General features: G+C 31.5%; 2 protein-coding genes across 3 annotated transcripts in view; one reads left to right on the top strand and one right to left on the bottom strand.

The window, feature by feature from the left end:
* Positions 1-18,440, bottom strand: part of LOC134685355 (RAD51-associated protein 1-like) — a 205,371-nt gene that overhangs the window by 106,282 nt on the left and 80,649 nt on the right. The gene's annotated exons all lie outside the window — the stretch shown is intronic.
* LOC134685350 (transforming growth factor-beta receptor-associated protein 1-like) overlaps positions 6,174-18,440 on the top strand; it is a 54,784-nt gene continuing 42,517 nt past the window's right edge. The window contains exons 1-9 of the mRNA XM_063545041.1: positions 6,174-6,356; positions 13,601-13,653; positions 14,461-14,557; positions 15,182-15,280; positions 15,662-15,748; positions 16,142-16,246; positions 16,672-16,806; positions 17,258-17,418; positions 18,047-18,179. Coding sequence (XP_063401111.1) covers positions 6,282-6,356; positions 13,601-13,653; positions 14,461-14,557; positions 15,182-15,280; positions 15,662-15,748; positions 16,142-16,246; positions 16,672-16,806; positions 17,258-17,418; positions 18,047-18,179 — 945 coding nt within the window. The 5' untranslated portion in view covers positions 6,174-6,281. The remainder of the gene's footprint in view (positions 6,357-13,600; positions 13,654-14,460; positions 14,558-15,181; positions 15,281-15,661; positions 15,749-16,141; positions 16,247-16,671; positions 16,807-17,257; positions 17,419-18,046; positions 18,180-18,440) is intronic.

The following is an 18,440-nucleotide window of genomic DNA, read 5'->3' as shown; positions in this document are numbered from 1 at the left end:
TTGTATCTACGATTCCCATATTTATAGAAAAGGCTCTGTTGGTGAAGTCGATCTTTCAATTCAGCATGTAGAATAGTATTGTAAAACGTAGACAATTCAAAAGTCCTAATGTTTCTGCAAAATTGCAGAGATTGTTATCTAAGATAACGCAGTAGAACATTGGATGTTTTTCAGAGTCGTGGTGCATATCTCTATCATTGTATGTGTGTGTATAACTTTGTTATCTAAGTCTTAAATATCTTAAATATCCTTTTCATTGACGTAAGACGGTCTTACCAATACATGGATGTTTTCCTATATTGACGCTTACAAATGACATAAAAAATAATTTTATACAGTATTTCTAAAAATTACCTTCTCACTTGTGTTCTATTTCACCAAAGTATTTTTTTTTTATAAAAGGCTTAATGACACAAAACACAAATATTCTATGCGATGTATAGATTTGCGGCACCCAGACATTTAATAATACAATCGAACAATAATAACCACATGTGAACAAACATTAATAATGGGAGGTTGTACGCAAAAAATAGCAATCGTTGTTACATTCTCTTCACTAAAAGTACGATCAACAGCCTGCAAAATCTACAAAATACAATTTACAAAATATTAAAAACAATTTACAACTAAATGAATGAAAAAAGAAATTGAATAATACTGTAAATTAGCGGCAGTCTACATATGAATCTATTGAATTGTACAATTCCATAAGAACAGTCGTATACGTGTGAAAGATAGTATTTATAAAATAAAATTGTTTTCAAACAAAATAAAAAGAACAGACCTTGTCAGCAATTAAATTATAAACGTCTAGATAGTGGAGTGACAGACCAAGAGAAAGGTGCTTATTTTACGACTTTAATGGACCGGCATACCTGAAGGCTAAAAATGATATTTTTGCAAAGCCAATAACTTAAGCTAACTTTTTTGCCCGATCGTAGACATCTCATGCGGTGCAGTTTTATTTAAAATGGAGAGAAAAAAGATGGGGAAAAATTTAATTTATGACTTTTTTTGGTCTGTTCACATATGATTTTGCATTTTATACAGAGATTAATTGTTTATTCATAATGTAAAACTAGAATTCCTTAATTTTCTTCTTCTAAATTTTGCCCATTTTCACTCAGTTTAGCAGACACACTCTGTATTATTTTTACGAAGTGGTTACAATATTTGTAAATTAGATTACATTAATAATTTCATAATTTTCCGAATTAAAATGTTTCAAACTTCCGAATTACAATGTTTCAAACTTCCGAATTAAAATGTTTTAAACTTCAAATTTTAAAGTTTCGAAGCCATTCCAAGTCAGTATTTCTTAAAAATTAGCTTTAATGAGGATTTTTAGCTTTGCATTATAGTTCAATGAATATGACCTGGACCTCCTCGTTATTCTGATGTTCATTGAAAAATATTAGAAATGTTTCTAAACTTCCTGTACACAAACTGCGAAAAGTCCTGGCAATTACAGAATGCAGACTTGTTTTAAACATAAACCTGTTAACCCCATTTCATCTTGCTTAGGCATTATAATTACACCATGAGTTTGGCTCTATTTTTTTTTTATTGAAAATTTAAACTCTCGTGGTTTTTGTGCATCCTATTGTGAAGTACGTAGATATCGGACATGTTTAGCAAATTTGTTAAAAACAGAATCCAATACATATTCTAAGTACCTTATGGGATAGCTCTATTTAGAAAAGGTGGTCATAATATACAAGAGGGAGCAGAAAATATTGACTTAAATGCTGAAACAATCGATGGTAAAAATGCATTTCACTCAATGGCTACAGTTGTATGTCAGTATCAAAACGAATCATCAAACGCCCACATGAGTTCCATAAATGTCAAACGGGGACTAGAAAGTTCTTTGACCTTGAATGATTCGAACACCAATTTTATGGCATGTTTAACTTTCGACAAGCCATCAGAACGGTATGGAACTTCTCTTCATTCTAATGTTTATGGGAAGAATGTGTCTTGTTTCATGGAAAACCGAAATATATCTGTCCTGTCTTTGGTATTTTTTTGGAGGCAAAACTTAGATTCGATTCCATTTTCTTCAGAAAGCACTGAACAAATTGTTTCATTTTGGACCGGTTCTTACAAAAGGCTTCATCTGAAATTTCGTCTGTAGCCTATACTCCGATTATAGATGCCATGCCCAGCAACATGGCAATAATATTTTCAACTATGAAACAATGTTTAGATATGTCAAAACGTGCTGGTCAACAACATGCTGTAAAAAACATTTGACAATTGATTTTATGATGTTGCTCAAACGTAAAGGAGTTTATACCAGATGTGTTCGAGGATTAACTTTGGTATATGAGGCAAACTATCGTGGCTATTTTGTTTAATTTAAAAGCATTCAAAGACAAAAATCGTTTAATTCTCAACCAAATGTATTGAAGGCGTTCTTTAACTGTCACAGTTCATTTGCTGAAACACCCCAAATCGCTGAAGGTATTGTTTGAAGAATTCAGAATACACTCTAGTAAGCTATCTATTACCAACCTTCGCATTTTGGGATATAGTTCTTCGTGCAGTTGAAATATTGTTGCAGAACCTTAAGATTGGACGGACTGGGTTGGTGCTTTTATACATTTGCAAATGATTGCTGCAATGTTGCGATACTTTTTCATTACCTTGACGAACTATGCTAGGTGGACACCGGCCTACATATTGGATATGTTGAATCTGTCTGAAACGATAAAATCTGTCTTTATGTCAGGTGAGTTTTTAATCAGACATAAACATGGAGTGGATGTAACCCCTTCTAAAGTCCGATGTCGTAGTCCCCTCTCAATACTTTTGATGATACGATTAAGACACCAAAACTCAAGTGCAAATCAGGTGACTTAGTTGCACATATCATATCCTGTAAAATCAGTTCGTCGTGCTTTATAGTTCTTGCTAATGTTCGTAGGATCTTGGCATATACTATTGGTCCCATACCTTCAGCTTTGTTCCATGATGATGGTATCATGTGGAAATGATGCTTTGAATCTTCCAATTTATGACAATATTTATCAAAGGTACCAGCGTTATCATTTAATACGCCAGACGCGCGTTCCTTCTACATTAGACTCATCGGCAGCTGCTCATCGGTGACGCTCAGATCAAAATATATAGAAAGCTACACAAGTATAAGGTTGAAGAGCATTGAGGACAAAAATTCAAAAAAGTTGTGCCAAATACGGCTAAAGTAGTCTATGCCTGGGATAAGAAAATCCTTAGTATTTCGAATAACAAATACTTTTACAAACGGTAATAACATTAACGGTACCAATTTTCCTGCACCAGATGCGCATTTCGACAACACATGTCTCTTCAGTGATGCTCGTGGCCAAAATATTTGAAATCCAAAGCTTATATAAAAGATGAAGAGCTATAATCCAAAAGGTCCAAAAAGTATAGCCAAATCCGTGAAAGGAATCAAAGCTTTGCATGAGGGAGATAAATCCCTAATCTATAATAATTTCTAACATTTAGTAACAGCAAATTCTAATAACACAAAACATCCGTATTTTCATGCCAGTACCGAAGTACTGGCTACTGGGCTGGTGATACCCTCGGGGACTAACAGTCCACCAGCAAAGGCATCGACGGTAAATTATACAAGTGACAATATAATTGATATTTTGGTCAACGCCGAAGTGATGAATACTGGGCTAGTGATACTCTCTTCAGATAAGTTTTCAAACGGGAGATCAGGAATCGCCGTTAAAATGTATCGCCTCATTGTATGATCCGAAGAAAAAGTTTAGGTTTCTTCATGATGATCTAAACAAGTTTTTGGGTGGAGTTTGTCGCTACAAAGGATGCCAGTCTTGTAAAAATTATTCTATGTGAAAACACGTTTTTACAGCACATCCCAGGTGTAATGGTTCAAACACAAGTTTGGATGAATTCTCATATTGCTAAACCAGTGATCATACTTTCCAAAGACTCTGGTTGGTAAGAGGGTAAAAATGGTTTGCTCTCGATTTTCTTTGAGGTACATTGTCAGTAGGTTTCCTTCAAGACCTTGTTTGTACGTATACAGACAAGGGAAAACAGCTGGCAAATAACAATTGTGTACGCAACCAACAAAAGTCCGCATATACCAATATTTCTTCATGTGAATTTAGGGTCTGATGGTTGATGAAATTAGTTAACCAATTGACGTGTTCTATAAGACAGGAAACGAGCTATAACAGACATTTTACCATTCTTGGCCTTTCCTACTGGATGTGTTCTACCAAGATTCTTCAAATCTATATCAAGACCTAATTGCTAATTGCAGATCTGCAAAACTAGATAGTCAGTATTAACTGGTTTAATCATTCTACCATTGCCATTTGTTGGTATCTTGGTGTTGTTAACGCGAAGACTTGTTCTTCTTGAGTACTGTTCTTGCTCTTCAACTCTTTTTCCCAGATCAGTTACTTTGGTTTGCAGCTTATTGATTTATCTGGTTGATCTTTAATGCTTATGTTTTGTGATGTTAAGGCTTGTTTATTTTGGTCAATTGTTTCTATATTAGGTTGAATTTTGTCAGATACCAATATGCATATGTTGGTTTCATTATTTTCAAATCAAGTTGAAAATTAAGTGTCGCAATTTATTTCATTATGAATTTCTTGTTTAGAAACACTTCAAGTATTATTTGGAGGCTTTTTTTAACCTCTTGTGAAATAAATTGACAATAGTAAAAAAACTCAATCACTAACCTTTGACCTTATTAAAAAAAAAGCACCATATTTCAATTCTACAACCTCACAAAAATTAAAGAGTAAACATTTCTCTTTCCAAAAAGTCATAATTTAGCCTGCAGGTAGGGTGGGCCATTAAACGGTTGAAAAATTGGTGGCTTGGTCACTCCACTAAGAGTAGAGTGGTTGAATGTAACCCGTTAAATGATTTAAATTCATGCTTAGTATGCAAATTTCTACGCAAAACGGTACTCGCTTTACCTTAAACGAAAGGAAAGGCCTGGAAAAGTAGGTCCGGTAAGACCTCTTTTTGACCCCAAAATATAACAGTTTTACAAAATTGTTTAAATGTAAACTTTTAGTTATTTTTTGGACAGTTGAATGATTCTGCTACATAAATACGGGCTGTTTTTGACAATACAATGCACCTATATCTGGTTGTAGCACCATTAAGTCATGCTAAATTACTGAAATCTTCAAAATTATATCATTTTAGTTAAATTTTAGACGGTTTCCGTGTAAAACGAAAGTGGCCGCATTCGTGTTCATCCTTAATATTGAAATGTAAGTTGTATTTTATGATAATACAAAACATATATAAAAGTTGTGGATGAACACGGATGCGGCCACTTTCATTTTTGACAAAAACCATCTAAGTGACGTTTTTTGGCATATAAATTTGAGAGATTTTCCATATTTGAGCTTGAATCGGATAGTTTTTAATTACAAAATCAGTTAAAATCTTTCACTTAAACTAATTGAATCAAGTGAAACTTGAACTTAAGTGTTCAAAAAGTGGTCAAAATCTTTCGTCAGATGAAACTGAAATTTGAGGCCAAAATGAGTCCTTACCGGATCTACTCCTTTATTTAGTGTTGGTAAAAAAAACTGTGAAATATACTGTATGGATAGATTGAGAAATATAAATACAAACAAAAAGCAAAATGATAGATTTTTTCATTTTTTTTTCGGTTCAAGTGAGCCTCAGTTTATATTTAAAAAAATAAGAAATGTTAATGCTGAGATTACTATATCCTTCAATGTTATTATAGGTCAGCAGTGGCGGATCCAGAACTTTCCAAAGGGAGACCCTCTGCAGTCATGCTTCAAAGATTCCTTATATAATCAACCATTTTTTTCCACAAAAGGAGGACCGGTCCCCCAAGCTCCCCTGGATCCGCATAATATGTGTCTTTTCAGAGGCGGATTGAGTGGGGGCCAGGGGGTCCGCCCCCCTTCAAGTTGGGAAAAAAATTGGTTGCTTACATAGGGAATCACTAAAGCGTGACTAGAGCGGACCCCTCTTAGGCAGTCAGCGGGCCCCCATTTTTAAAATTTTCTAGTTCCGCCAGTGCTTTCAGTCGAGCTTTAAATAGTCTCAGGGTAATTGAATATTTTTAAGGAAATAAAAACGCGCGAAAAAAAGTTATGTACCCTTGATTTAAAGTGGGTGTTTTTTCCGGAAATTGTTGGTGGTGCTGCTATCCAATATGGCGCTGTCCATGAAAATTTTCCAGATTATCAGAAAATACAATTTTACGATAACATTTGACATTTTAGAATAAAAACAAAACCAAAAAGATGAGCATAAAAGCTTTTGATTTGGTTCCTGCCATTGAGCGGATCAAATTGATGTCCGACAAAGCCAAAACACAGGTACAACTCCGATTTTCGCACTTTAGCCTGCATATTTCATACAATTTTGCAGACGAAATTGTTAGAAATATTCTTTATTTTGAGCGTTTGTTTACAACCTCAGAATGCATATATATATTTGACGGGTTCCAATAACAAAAATCCTCTCAAAAACAGGTCATGAATAATCATAATGTTGATGTTTTTGGATATTTTTTTTATGATTTTCTTTTGTTTAACATAATCATTGTAATCATTGTAATCAAATGTACATTTAAATTTATCTTGATTATTCTGCTTGTAATGGGCGTCTTTAATTGACAATAAAATATTGAACTTGAACTTGAACTTGTTGGATGGTAATTAATTTTATTTATATTGTTGTGTTTATATATAGTCTGGTGATTTTAATGTTTGCAGTGTCTGTGCGTACCTGCATACGGATACGAATAAGTCAAAATGATGTTTGTAAGCTATGTGTACCCACATCTGATTTTATAATGAAATGCCATTGCATCTGGAATAAAACATAAAATATATATATTGGAATTTGTCGCAATAGTCAATTTGCCAATTACCGATTTGATTCTATTATTACACACTTTTTAAACAAATTACTTCCCTTTGTCAATCTTAGACTGGTTCCATATCGGACAAGATTCCCTTTTGCCAATGCAAAGCATGATGAATTGAAAGTGATGTATCGACGATTTAACTAATTTTTCATGGTAAATAATTTCTGATGTCAAAAGTATTTAGCTAAACAACAAATTGATGTAATTAAAAGATTTTAAAACCTTATAGATTACTCACATTATGCACAGCTAAATTTGCTCCGTCTGCTAGCTGTCCATTGTAAATAAAAAATAATGTCTGTCATAAGGGAGACAACCAAATTAGGGATCTCTAACTACAGGGTCAATTACGGGAATGTAGCTTATTAGTGAGTAGATTGATTAAAACTACTCCATACCTGTCAACTCACCCGTTTTTTGCGGGTGACACCCGTTATTTTCACCTCTCACCCGGGAGTTTTTCTTTACCCGGCGGGTCCCGGGAATTTCTAACATTACCCGGATTTCTGACCGGAATTGTTTCCGGTATTTAGAAGTAACACGACCTTCGGTTTTATCGGTCTTTTTCAATGTAACCAAAAGTCAAAATGTAGGACTTGTTTACCTGAGCTACGTAACGATATTTTCAACAAGCTACAAGATGAGTTCAGTGACTATCAGTTGACCCCATTAGATGAACTTCCACTTTGCACTTCCCCTGAAACTGACATTGGTACATTTTGGGGAGAAATGTCCAAGTTGCATGACATTTTTCTTAACAAGCCAAGATTTTTTGTTTTGTCAAAACTTGCTAAAACATTACTGCCTACTGGTTTTGCCAAACAGCAATGCAGACAGTGCGAGGGCATTTTTTTAGTAAAGAAAATAGCTACAGAGACTAGGGCTGATCTTAATAAGGATACACTGTGTGCTCTTCTTTCTTGTAAAATGAATACACATTTGCATTGCTATGAACTGAAACCAAGTGCAGTTCTTTTAAAGAATGCCAAGTCTGCTACTATGGAATATAACAATAGTCTGAAATAAACTTGTATACATGTTCTAACTGTTTTATATACCTATTGACTATATAAATTATATATAAACATATTTTTGTTCTTCAATTGAGCCCGCAAAATGTCGTACGCGTTATGACCTGAGATTTTTTTTCTCAATGCAGGTCATGACCTGACTTTTCATTTTCAGAGGTTGACAGGTATGCTACTCAGAAGTTTTATGAATATTTATATATAGGTAAGTGAAAAGTTCTCAGTTAATAAATATAATAAAAATGGAAGTGAGGGATATTCATGTGGGGAAGACATTTCAAAGTTATCATGCATTGAAACAATTTGTTCTTCAATAATAACTATAAGTCGAGTTATTTTATACAATTGTTTAAAAGAAATTCGAAGTTGTTTGTAGCTGCAGAGAAAAGAAGAACTGGAAACACAAAAATTAAAGAGGATTTAAAATTTAACAGAATAAATGTTTCCTGTATTTACGGGGGCAAAAAAATCCAAACAAATTCAACAGGAAAAAGGCCTGTTACATTTTACTAAAAGATTATTTTTAAATCTCATATGGCTTTTTTTCAAATTCAGTATAATTCAATAGACCACTTTCGAGTTCATCCGTCACCGGAAAAAACTCGTCAATTATACGCGCCTTTATCACCGTCATCTGTGCGTTTAGGGGCGTCGTCACTTCCTTACAATGTTGAGCGAGTGGTTGGAAAATTATAATTCTATATTGTACGAATTATTCGGCAAATTGAATTCTGAAAATAGACAATCAACACTGCTGTCATTAGGGAATTGTCAGTAAGTACCTACAGAGCAACCATTATTTCTAGTTTATCCTGCACAAAAACGATCACTTAGACGCTTGATGAACGTAAATAGTGCAGGGATACAGGCGAGCCCCTCTATCTGGTAAATGACGTCATAAAGGCGTGCATAATTGACGATTTTTTGCCGGTGACGGATGAACTCGAAAGTGGTCTATTCTTTAAATTTGCAATTATATTTTATGATAGTAGTAATTTTTAAGATCTTTTATAAAGTTTTTCGTTGACAGGGACATTTTCCATCAGTCATTTGTCAGTGAGCATTTAATTTGCAATGTTTATTATATGTATTATTATCTAATAAATACAATTTGAAAATATTATTTTTCATACTCTTCACTTGTTCTACACGAAATCCCAATATTATCGATAACATCTATATATATTTCACGTTTCATTCCCGATTGGATATTTTATTTTATTGTAAAACCCGATGTGGGTATGCATAGCCTATGAATGGCAATTTGGCTATTTGTAACCATTTGCGGGTACGTGCAGACACTTTAATGTTTTGCTATTGAAATAAGGAATGTAAGACAGAAAGTCACATGACTAAAAAATCACAGACAAAAAGTAACGGACAAAAAGTCACAATTAATTTTTTCTGATTATTTTCTTTAAACTTGTTAAATTAAAAGCGATAATTTCTACAAAAATATTTTAGTATTTTTCTCGAACTCAGATTTTTAACAAGATTTATCAAAAAAACATCAAGGATGATCAAATAAATTGTTAAAAAACAAAATGTAAAAGTGGCTCGACACTTAAATGGCTTTATGGTGCTAAGAAATCTTTCTTTTGCATGATTAAAATTAAATAAATTATCATTTTTCCAGTATAATGACACATTTACTAAACTTGAATATGAATATATGTTTTTGAAAGCAAATATTTCAAGATATTTGGCTTATATATTCCAACAATTGTCAACAGATTATCTGTGACTTTTTGTCCTACCAAATTTGTGACTTTATGTCCTGTGACTTTTTGTCCTGTGACTCTCTATCCGTTTACCGAAATAAGGTATCAGACAGGTTTTGATTTTAAGCTAACAAAATATGGTATCAGAGGGAAATAAGGTATCTGATGGTCTTACTAAACAGAATCTGTACAGTCTGATAGAGTCTGGAGTTTAATATGGAGCGCCAGGAGCGGGGATAACTTGTGAAAGGGGATGAAGTTCTGTATAAATTTTATTTTTTTAAATCAATATAAAAAAAGATATGGTATGACTGCCAATGCGACAACTCTGCACAAGAGACCAAAATGTCACAGAAATTAACAACTATTGGTCACCTTACTGCCTTCAACAATGAGCAAAGCCCATACCACATAGTCAGCTATAAAAAGGCCCGAAATATGTAAAACAATTCAAATGAGAAAACTAATGGCCATATATATATGTACAAAAAATGAACAAAAAACAAATATGTTACACATACTCAAAAGATATTTTAACTTCAAATTCTGTTAGAAAAGAAACGGAATACCGTAACATTTCAGATTTTGGTTTTGATGTGAGGGATTTTAGTTATGACGTCATATTCATTGTAAACAAAGAAACGCTATTATCAGGTAATGTTTTTTCATATTAAAGAAAAATTAAAAATGAAATTTGTATTGTGTTTCTTCCTACTGTTTTACTGAACTGATAAAAATATATTTCACTCAAAGTGACAAACAAGACCAGAAGAAGGAAGTCGATTTCTGCACAAATGCGGGAATTAAAAAAAGTGAAAAAAATAAGTTAACTATTTGGAGTTATTAGTACAATGGAAATTTTTCCAGATTTTTTTATTTATTTTTTTTATTTATTTTTCTGCTGTTATAGGGGACTTCTTCCCTTTATAAATAATAATGATAAGATATTGTGATCAGTCTAAAAAGTCTGATTGTTAATTTACTAAACTCAATTTTAAGTAGTTATCTTTTTTAGTTCTTTATCATGTTTATAGTAAAATTTATTTTCCATACAAATATGTGTATTCAAAGTCTATGTCCAGTGTCACTAATTCCAGAGATCAGGGGGGGTGGGGTTCTGATGTTCAATGAGTGTATAAAAAACCCTCCAACATAACAGTTATCAATTGATTCATAGAGATTCTTATTACACATAAATAACAAAATAGCATATTATAATTATAAATAATTCAGTGTTATCCCCAGGATTTTTTCGATAGCACCAGGGACCAGGGTGAGCAGGATAACAAATTGGACATAGTTTAAATATAGTATCACAACACATTTACTCTATCCTTCCTCCTTAAGGACAGTTGCTATATAATGGTGTTTTTTTTACTTGAGATTGGTAATGTAGGATAATGCTTTAACAAATTAGAAGCTAGAATGAATTATTGAATGAATGTAGAAAGTGCCAGGTCCATTTATGACATAGTTCTATTCAGTTTCTTATATTATTATAAATAATTGTTGTTGTCTCTAAAGAGAGTTATGTATCTTTTTAAAATATCAATGAAGAATACAATTCCCCCAGCTGAATACCCCCTTATTACCACTGTGATTGAAAATGAATAAATGTAAAGTACATAAATTGCATATACAAATGTATATGCCAAATGATAAAATTTCTGTATGTATACAGAATTTTATTTTTATTAAATTACATGCCTTTTTAATATTTTGTTTCAATTTTTAACTTGCAAATAATTTTATGAATGAACCTAATTTCCAGCTTAAGAATTTTAAAATATGCAGAAACGTGGGGAAGTAACTTTATTATTCTTTTACTTTTCTACATTGGCTAGAGGTATAGGGGGAGGGTTGAGATCTCATAAACATGTTTAACCCCGCCGCAGTTTTGCGCCTGTCCCAAGTCAGGAGCCTCTGGCCTTTGTTAGTCTTGTATGATTTTAAATTTTAGTTTCTTGTGTATAATTCGGAGTTTAGTATGACGTCCATTATCACTGTGCTATTATGCATATTTTGGGGGCCAGCTGAAGGACACCTATGGGTGCGGGAATTCTCGCTACATTGAAGACCCATTGGTTGCTCTATGGTCGGGTGGTTGTCGCTTTGACATATTCGCCATTTCCTTTCTCAATTTTATTATTAATTTATTATAAAAAACAAATGTTTGCCATTTTAAAACTAACCATACCTGAGCAGTGGTTCCCTTGACTCTGAGAAATCAATCAGACAGTCAGTTGACCAGTAAACCATTCTTAACTAGACAATGCTAGACCAGACTTTTTATTACAAGACATTGACACAAATAATTTGTACAAAATTTGAAATTTAACTGGTCATTTGATCCTGTATAATATTGAGTAATATGCATATCACTTAACTGGACAAAACCAATTTTATCAAACAGTACTTTGCCCAAAGTCCAGAACGACTGTACCTGTTGGTGAAATGACAGAACAGTTCTTTGTTCAACTGTGATTGTAAATAAGAAGCCTTTTTAAGTTCCAAATTAAGGAAACAATCATTTAACTCCAAAGAGTTATTTTTTTCTGATCCCTAATATGATGAGAAAAATGCTGCTTCAAAGGACCAATGTAAAAATATATTGAAATTAAAAAAATAATCTTTTTTTCAGCAGTTAACAGTAAACACACATATTTTGTTTGTTTGGCCTAAATGATTTATACATTGTAACTCATTTCTGGGAACAGTATATCTAATATATATGTTCCTGCTCATTTCAACTGTTATCCATATTTTCCCAAAAATGTAGAAATTATTAATCATGTTTATATGCCACATTCAGGTGGTATGGGCAAAAAAGTAAGTGTTTATTTCCTTTTAAATTTTATTATGAAGCAAACATTTTTAATCTATATCTCAATTTGCATTATTTATTGAAGCTATCTCATTTTCATATTTGAGGCCAATAATGAAATTTTCTAGAAAAGTAAAGGCATGCTGCAAAAATTTAAATTTGTTACATTTCATATTTGTTTTCTATTCAGAAGAGTTAAATACATACAATGGTATAAAAAAGAAGAATAAATCAAGAAGGCAACCAAGCATATATACACATGCATATCAAAGCTAAACAAATATGTTCAATTTCTAAATGAAATTTGATTGTCTATTTAAAATATTAATAACACCACAAAATGCTATTATATGTACAAATAACAATATCACATTACAAGTATTTATCATTAATTCATGTCAACCACATTGTATAAATTTCATATTGAATACAGAGTTTTCTCCCCTGATATGGGCTGATATAAAAATATACTTTTTTTGACTGTATGAACATACTTTTTATTCATTTATTAATAATTTTACAATTTTAAACCATATTTGATTTATAAATTTATATAAAGAACAAAGAATTAATAAAGTTAGGGAGATAAGTGAAGACTAGTGAAAACTATAAAACCTAAATTTTGAAACTATTAAAATTCACCTGGGTATCAATTTGACCATTGTTAGTTTGATTCGAGCGTTACTGATGAAGTTAAAATTATGTTTTGCCTACACACAAATCAGATAGATTTGTGTTAAAAATCAACCAGAAATGTTAAAGTGCCCCACCCTCTGCCTTGGCTGGCTTAATTGATTTTTGACCAAAGATGATTTCACAAGCTATTCACCTGCAAACTCTCCAAGAACTCTTCATCAATATCAATAATGTATCTTAAAACTATAAATATTTGAAAACACACTTACAAAATGTATCTATATCAAAAAATGTCTTCTAAGCTTTAAATTAAAAAAGCTTAAAAAAAGGGGGAAGGGTTTTGGAAATGATTAACACATTAATTACCAAGATTTTAGGGGGGGGGGGGGGGGGAGGGATAAAACAAATCACCATTAAAATAAAGGTAGTATGGTTAATTTCTATATAATAGGGTAACACTAGAATATGATTTATTTTTCAGATTGAATGTTTTGATGTTTGTGGTAAAAATCTGTACATAGGCACAAATGATTGGTGAGTTTAAGCCATAACTAATACTAGTTTTATCACTTGACATTGATTTTCAAACACTGCAATTATATTTCATATGTGTTTAACCAGTTTTTGATATATAGTGGGTTAACTGTGTAAGGGTATAGATTATTGTGCAATGCAGTTAGGGAATATTTTCAACTGATAATTTTGTTACTGATTTAATTATTAAAATGAGGAAATTGAACAAAAAATTACAATGAAATTGTTTGTTTGCAACAGCAACTCAGAGTTTCTGTCTTGTAACATTATTTTATCTTAATCATGTTAAATCAGTTATAATATTAAAAAAAAATATCAAAATAAGAGTTAACAAGTTTCATACCGTATTAGAGTCCAAATGTGTACTCTATTTTCCTCAAATTTACTTTTCTCTGCTAAGAGTGTTAGAAATATTTATACCATCACAAATGTACATGCATTATTTTCTTAGTTGCAAGTCATAGATAAGTCTGTTCTTCCAGAGCTTTCTAAAGTTACTGAAAAAACTGTTATACCAGGATTGAACCACATTACATGCATAAGTGACATTGTGTTGTTAAAATTTTGATTGAAAGTTCTTCTTACCGACTACAAATCAAAAGTGATTTTAAGGATTGGTTAATTATATATATAGTCCTGGTAGCATGAATAATTATATTTGGTAATGGACATTCACATGATTCAATTGACTTTTATTTTGTTACACCTTCTTGTATCATGTTTGATTTCTTCCATCAGTTCTGTTATATGAACACCAAGTTAGAGATGGAGATAGTTATAGTATAATGATGTCACATTATTTTTCAGCTTCGTTATCCATTACAATGTGGAGGAAAGACCCGTGGGGAATGGACCAAAGGTTGTTTTCCATAATGAGAAACAAGGACACAAATACTTAGCAGTGGTAAGTTTAAAATCAGTTTTTGTTTTAGAGAGATTTGAAATATTTTCTACATCCTTAGTAACATAGTCTTCTGTACATCCATTTTTTTTTTGGAAAAGTGTTTTAAAAATTCCAAACTGATATTAAAGAAATGGTGTTAATGAATTTCTCTTTTAGCTATCGTGGTTAGTATGCTGCTCAAGATTAATGATGCTTGCTGAAATGATAAACTGTAAATTTATCAACACGTTTGTTGATTTTTAAAATAGACAAAAGTGTGATTTTAGAAAATATTTTTTAAAGGATTTTTCATAAAATTTTATATTTGAGTTTAGATACAGGGGAACTAAAGACTCCAAACCATGAATTTAAATGTTCATTGACTTACAAAGTTTCTATAGCTTTTATAAAAAACTATGATATCAAATGTTCATAAAAATGCTGATTTCTGTATCCTTGAAAATTGGTATCTAAATGAATCTAAAGTTAGGCAATACTTATCTAGTCTCATTTTTTTGTTTAAAATGAAGAAAATATCTGGATATATACAAAATATGGTTGAATTTGAGGTAACACATTGTTGCTTTTCAAATATTTATATTGTAATAATAACCACTTATGTGTTGTTACATCTTTATTTTTCAGAAGAAACCTGTAATACAGATAAAGGCTGCCTCAGCTCTGAACAGAATCATGGTGTTGATAGATAATACTTTGTCATTACTTAATATGTTTGATTTAGAGGTTAGTATATTTATATGAATTGGATTGGTAAAAAATCAGGAAATTCTACTAAGAGAAAAAACATCACTATTTGATAGTATGCATAGAAAAAGATTGTCTGTCATGTTACAGTCCTGGATATCAGGTCACAATTGTTAACTTCAAAAACTTGGAAAATTACATACATCATTGTAGATTTAAGGTGATAAATAATTTTTGAAGTAAATTTGACAATGTTACGTAGGTACTATGAATGCATAAAAGTCCTAGTTTGTAAAATACTGTTTCCAAAATATCAAATACATAAAAAGAATAGTTTTTTTTAACCAAATTTAAAAGGACAATACAAAAACATGTTCTCTTCATTCTGTCAATTTTAAGTTGAATAACTTTTTCTTTCAGCCAATTATGACAGGTGCCAAAGTAAAGGGAGTTACCTACTTTTGTATAAATGAAAATCCTACCAATGGAAATCCATTTAGTATAGAGGTAGGTGTGTAGTGTAGAAATAGTGTATATTATCATAGGGCATTTTGGAGAAGGAATAGTTCAGCAGGATTGGACTAAAAAAGGTACATGTCAAAGTTAGGTTTCTCACAATTTCAGGCAGCAACAATAAAATATCATTGCCTATCTGTAATTTATTTTAAGCCGCTGGTTTTTATTCATTTATAGTATTGTTTTGACACTTGTATCAGGACTAAAAGTACACCTTTATCTAGTAAATGATGTCCTAAAGGTGCACTTAATTGATTAACTTTTATGATGAAGGACATTACATGAAATTGGTCAATTACTTCATAAACCAGCTTTATATTCTGATGTAAATAAATGTATACTATTCCACCTACATCTATGTTACATTAATCTTTTTTATTCTAGATATGTGTAGCATTAAAGAAGAAACAAATACAAGTTTATACAGTTACAGAAGATAAATTGGTGCATGTTAAAGATGTCCATATATCAGAACCGGCTATTTCTGTGGTACGATTATTGAGATACTCAATATACAATAATTGTGTCACACACATGTTTGGTTCATAAGAATCATTATTTTTGATTGGCTGACAACAATTGTGAGGCACTCCAACTTCAATATAAATTTCGTATTAAATAAAACAGCTATGTCAGCTGTCCGTGACAATGTTAAAATAACACAAATAGATTGCCTCACAATATTTAAACTCTTAATATTTTGGATACAAATGTAAGACTAAAATTATATAAGAGGAATTTCCATATGTGAGAATTCAGTTAAGATTTTTTTCTCTATGTAAATTATTGAAAGAACTTGTATTAATATTATAAAAATCTCTTGCTAGTAATTTCCTACTCACAACTTTTCTATATGCTTTTGTGCAAATACAAGAACTTGTTGTAGTTCAGACAATTTGATTATTGTATTGTAGGGTGTAGACGGAAGTTTTGTTTGTGCTGCCTTGTTGTCGCAGTATTGTATGATAAACTATGAAACATCACATACACAAGATCTTTTCCCATTTGATTCAGAACATAGTAAACCTCTCATTAAAAGAATAAGTAAGGTAAGTGTATCCTAAATTACAATACAATTTATATATAACATTTTTTTATTGGCTTAAGTTTACCATCAAATCCACAGTTGACATGTCATAGGGGTGTGCTGCAATATTTGATATCCTGGATCAACAAACATTTGATAACTGCAATATAATAGAAAATGAATCAACAGCTACCTTAAAATCACTGTTCATTTACATCTGAATTAAAAACACTACATTGATTTCTTTTGCATACATGTTTTTTCTCAATAAGCAAAGATAGTACAAAGCAAAAAGTTATCCAACCCCTTTTGTTATCAAATTGTGAAAAAAAGATGTATGATCAACCTGTTTTATAAGTGATCAATGAAAAAGAACACAGAAAATGGTCAGCATATGGATTAACAAGTTATTAAACAATAAAAATTTCAAAAAACAGAATGTAAATATGACTTATATTATTTTGTCTTTATAGGAAGAATTTCTGTTAAGTGGACCAAGTGCTTTGGGGATGTTTGTTACATCTGACGGTATATCACAACGACCTCCGTTACAATGGTCAGAGAATATTGTCAGTATGACTTATGTCCATCCATACATTGTTGCCATGAATGATGAGTTCATTACAGTTCATAGGTAATATTTCAGTCATTGACAGAATTTGTAGAACATGTCTGAAGGTATTTTTTTGTAAAAGTTAAAATCTTTCATCCTTTTGAAGTTACGTTACAATTTTAATATAAAAATAACGAAACTTTGTATATGATTGCCAATGAGACAACTATCCACCAGAGTGGATGTTAGCAATTGTAAGCACCTGTTTGGCCTTTAACAAAGAGAAAAACCCAAACCGTATAGTCAAGGTTTGTACAAGAAAGAAAAGGAATGATCTGATTTATTTCTATCTTGTAACTAAAAAACCCGCTCAATACAATAATGTATTAAAATGTCATCCAACTTATTTTCACATTTATTACATTTAAAGATGAGCAGCTTAACCACCAAACTTATCTTACTTTTGACACTTTCTTATTATTTTTCCTTACTGAAACCTGATGTTTGCTTTTACAGACATCACTTTGTGATTGAATTTAAATCTTATGTATATTAAAGGTTGTTCATATTTTATTATGACGTTTTTATTTATACTACTACTGTGACATTATAATTTAATGTTTGCTCTTACATGACAAATTTGTTTAATCCATTATCTGATCATGAGCAAAAACTAACTTTTAAGTTATCTGTTAACTTCTCATTGCAGTATATTAGATCAACAACAAAAACAGGCTATTCCATTTCAAGGTGGTACATATTTAGGAAACTTTGATGGCAAGCTATTTGTGGCCTCAGGCAGAGAAATATATGCTTTAGTTCCTGTAGCATGGGAAAAACAGGTCAGTATCTCACAGAAATCTGTAATCTCTATTATTGTAAAACACTTAAAGAATTTATCAGAAAATGACTTATCACATTATTTTTCTATGTTTATTCATGCAGAATTACGAGATAAAAAAATGATATACAGATAAATCTAAGTGTATTCCTTTCAGAAAGCCAAAAACCAAAGAAACTAATTTTGAATTTACAATTGGTAAAAACAAATTGGAGAAGGTTGAAAATTACAAATATTTAGGGATTACATTCAGTCATAACGG

The sequence above is a fragment of the Mytilus trossulus genome, chromosome 9 (assembly GCF_036588685.1).
Source record: "Mytilus trossulus isolate FHL-02 chromosome 9, PNRI_Mtr1.1.1.hap1, whole genome shotgun sequence".
Classification (NCBI taxonomy): domain Eukaryota; kingdom Metazoa; phylum Mollusca; class Bivalvia; order Mytilida; family Mytilidae; genus Mytilus; species Mytilus trossulus.
The sequence above is the reverse complement of the archived record's forward strand: the minus strand, read 5'-3'. Positions and strand labels throughout refer to the sequence as shown.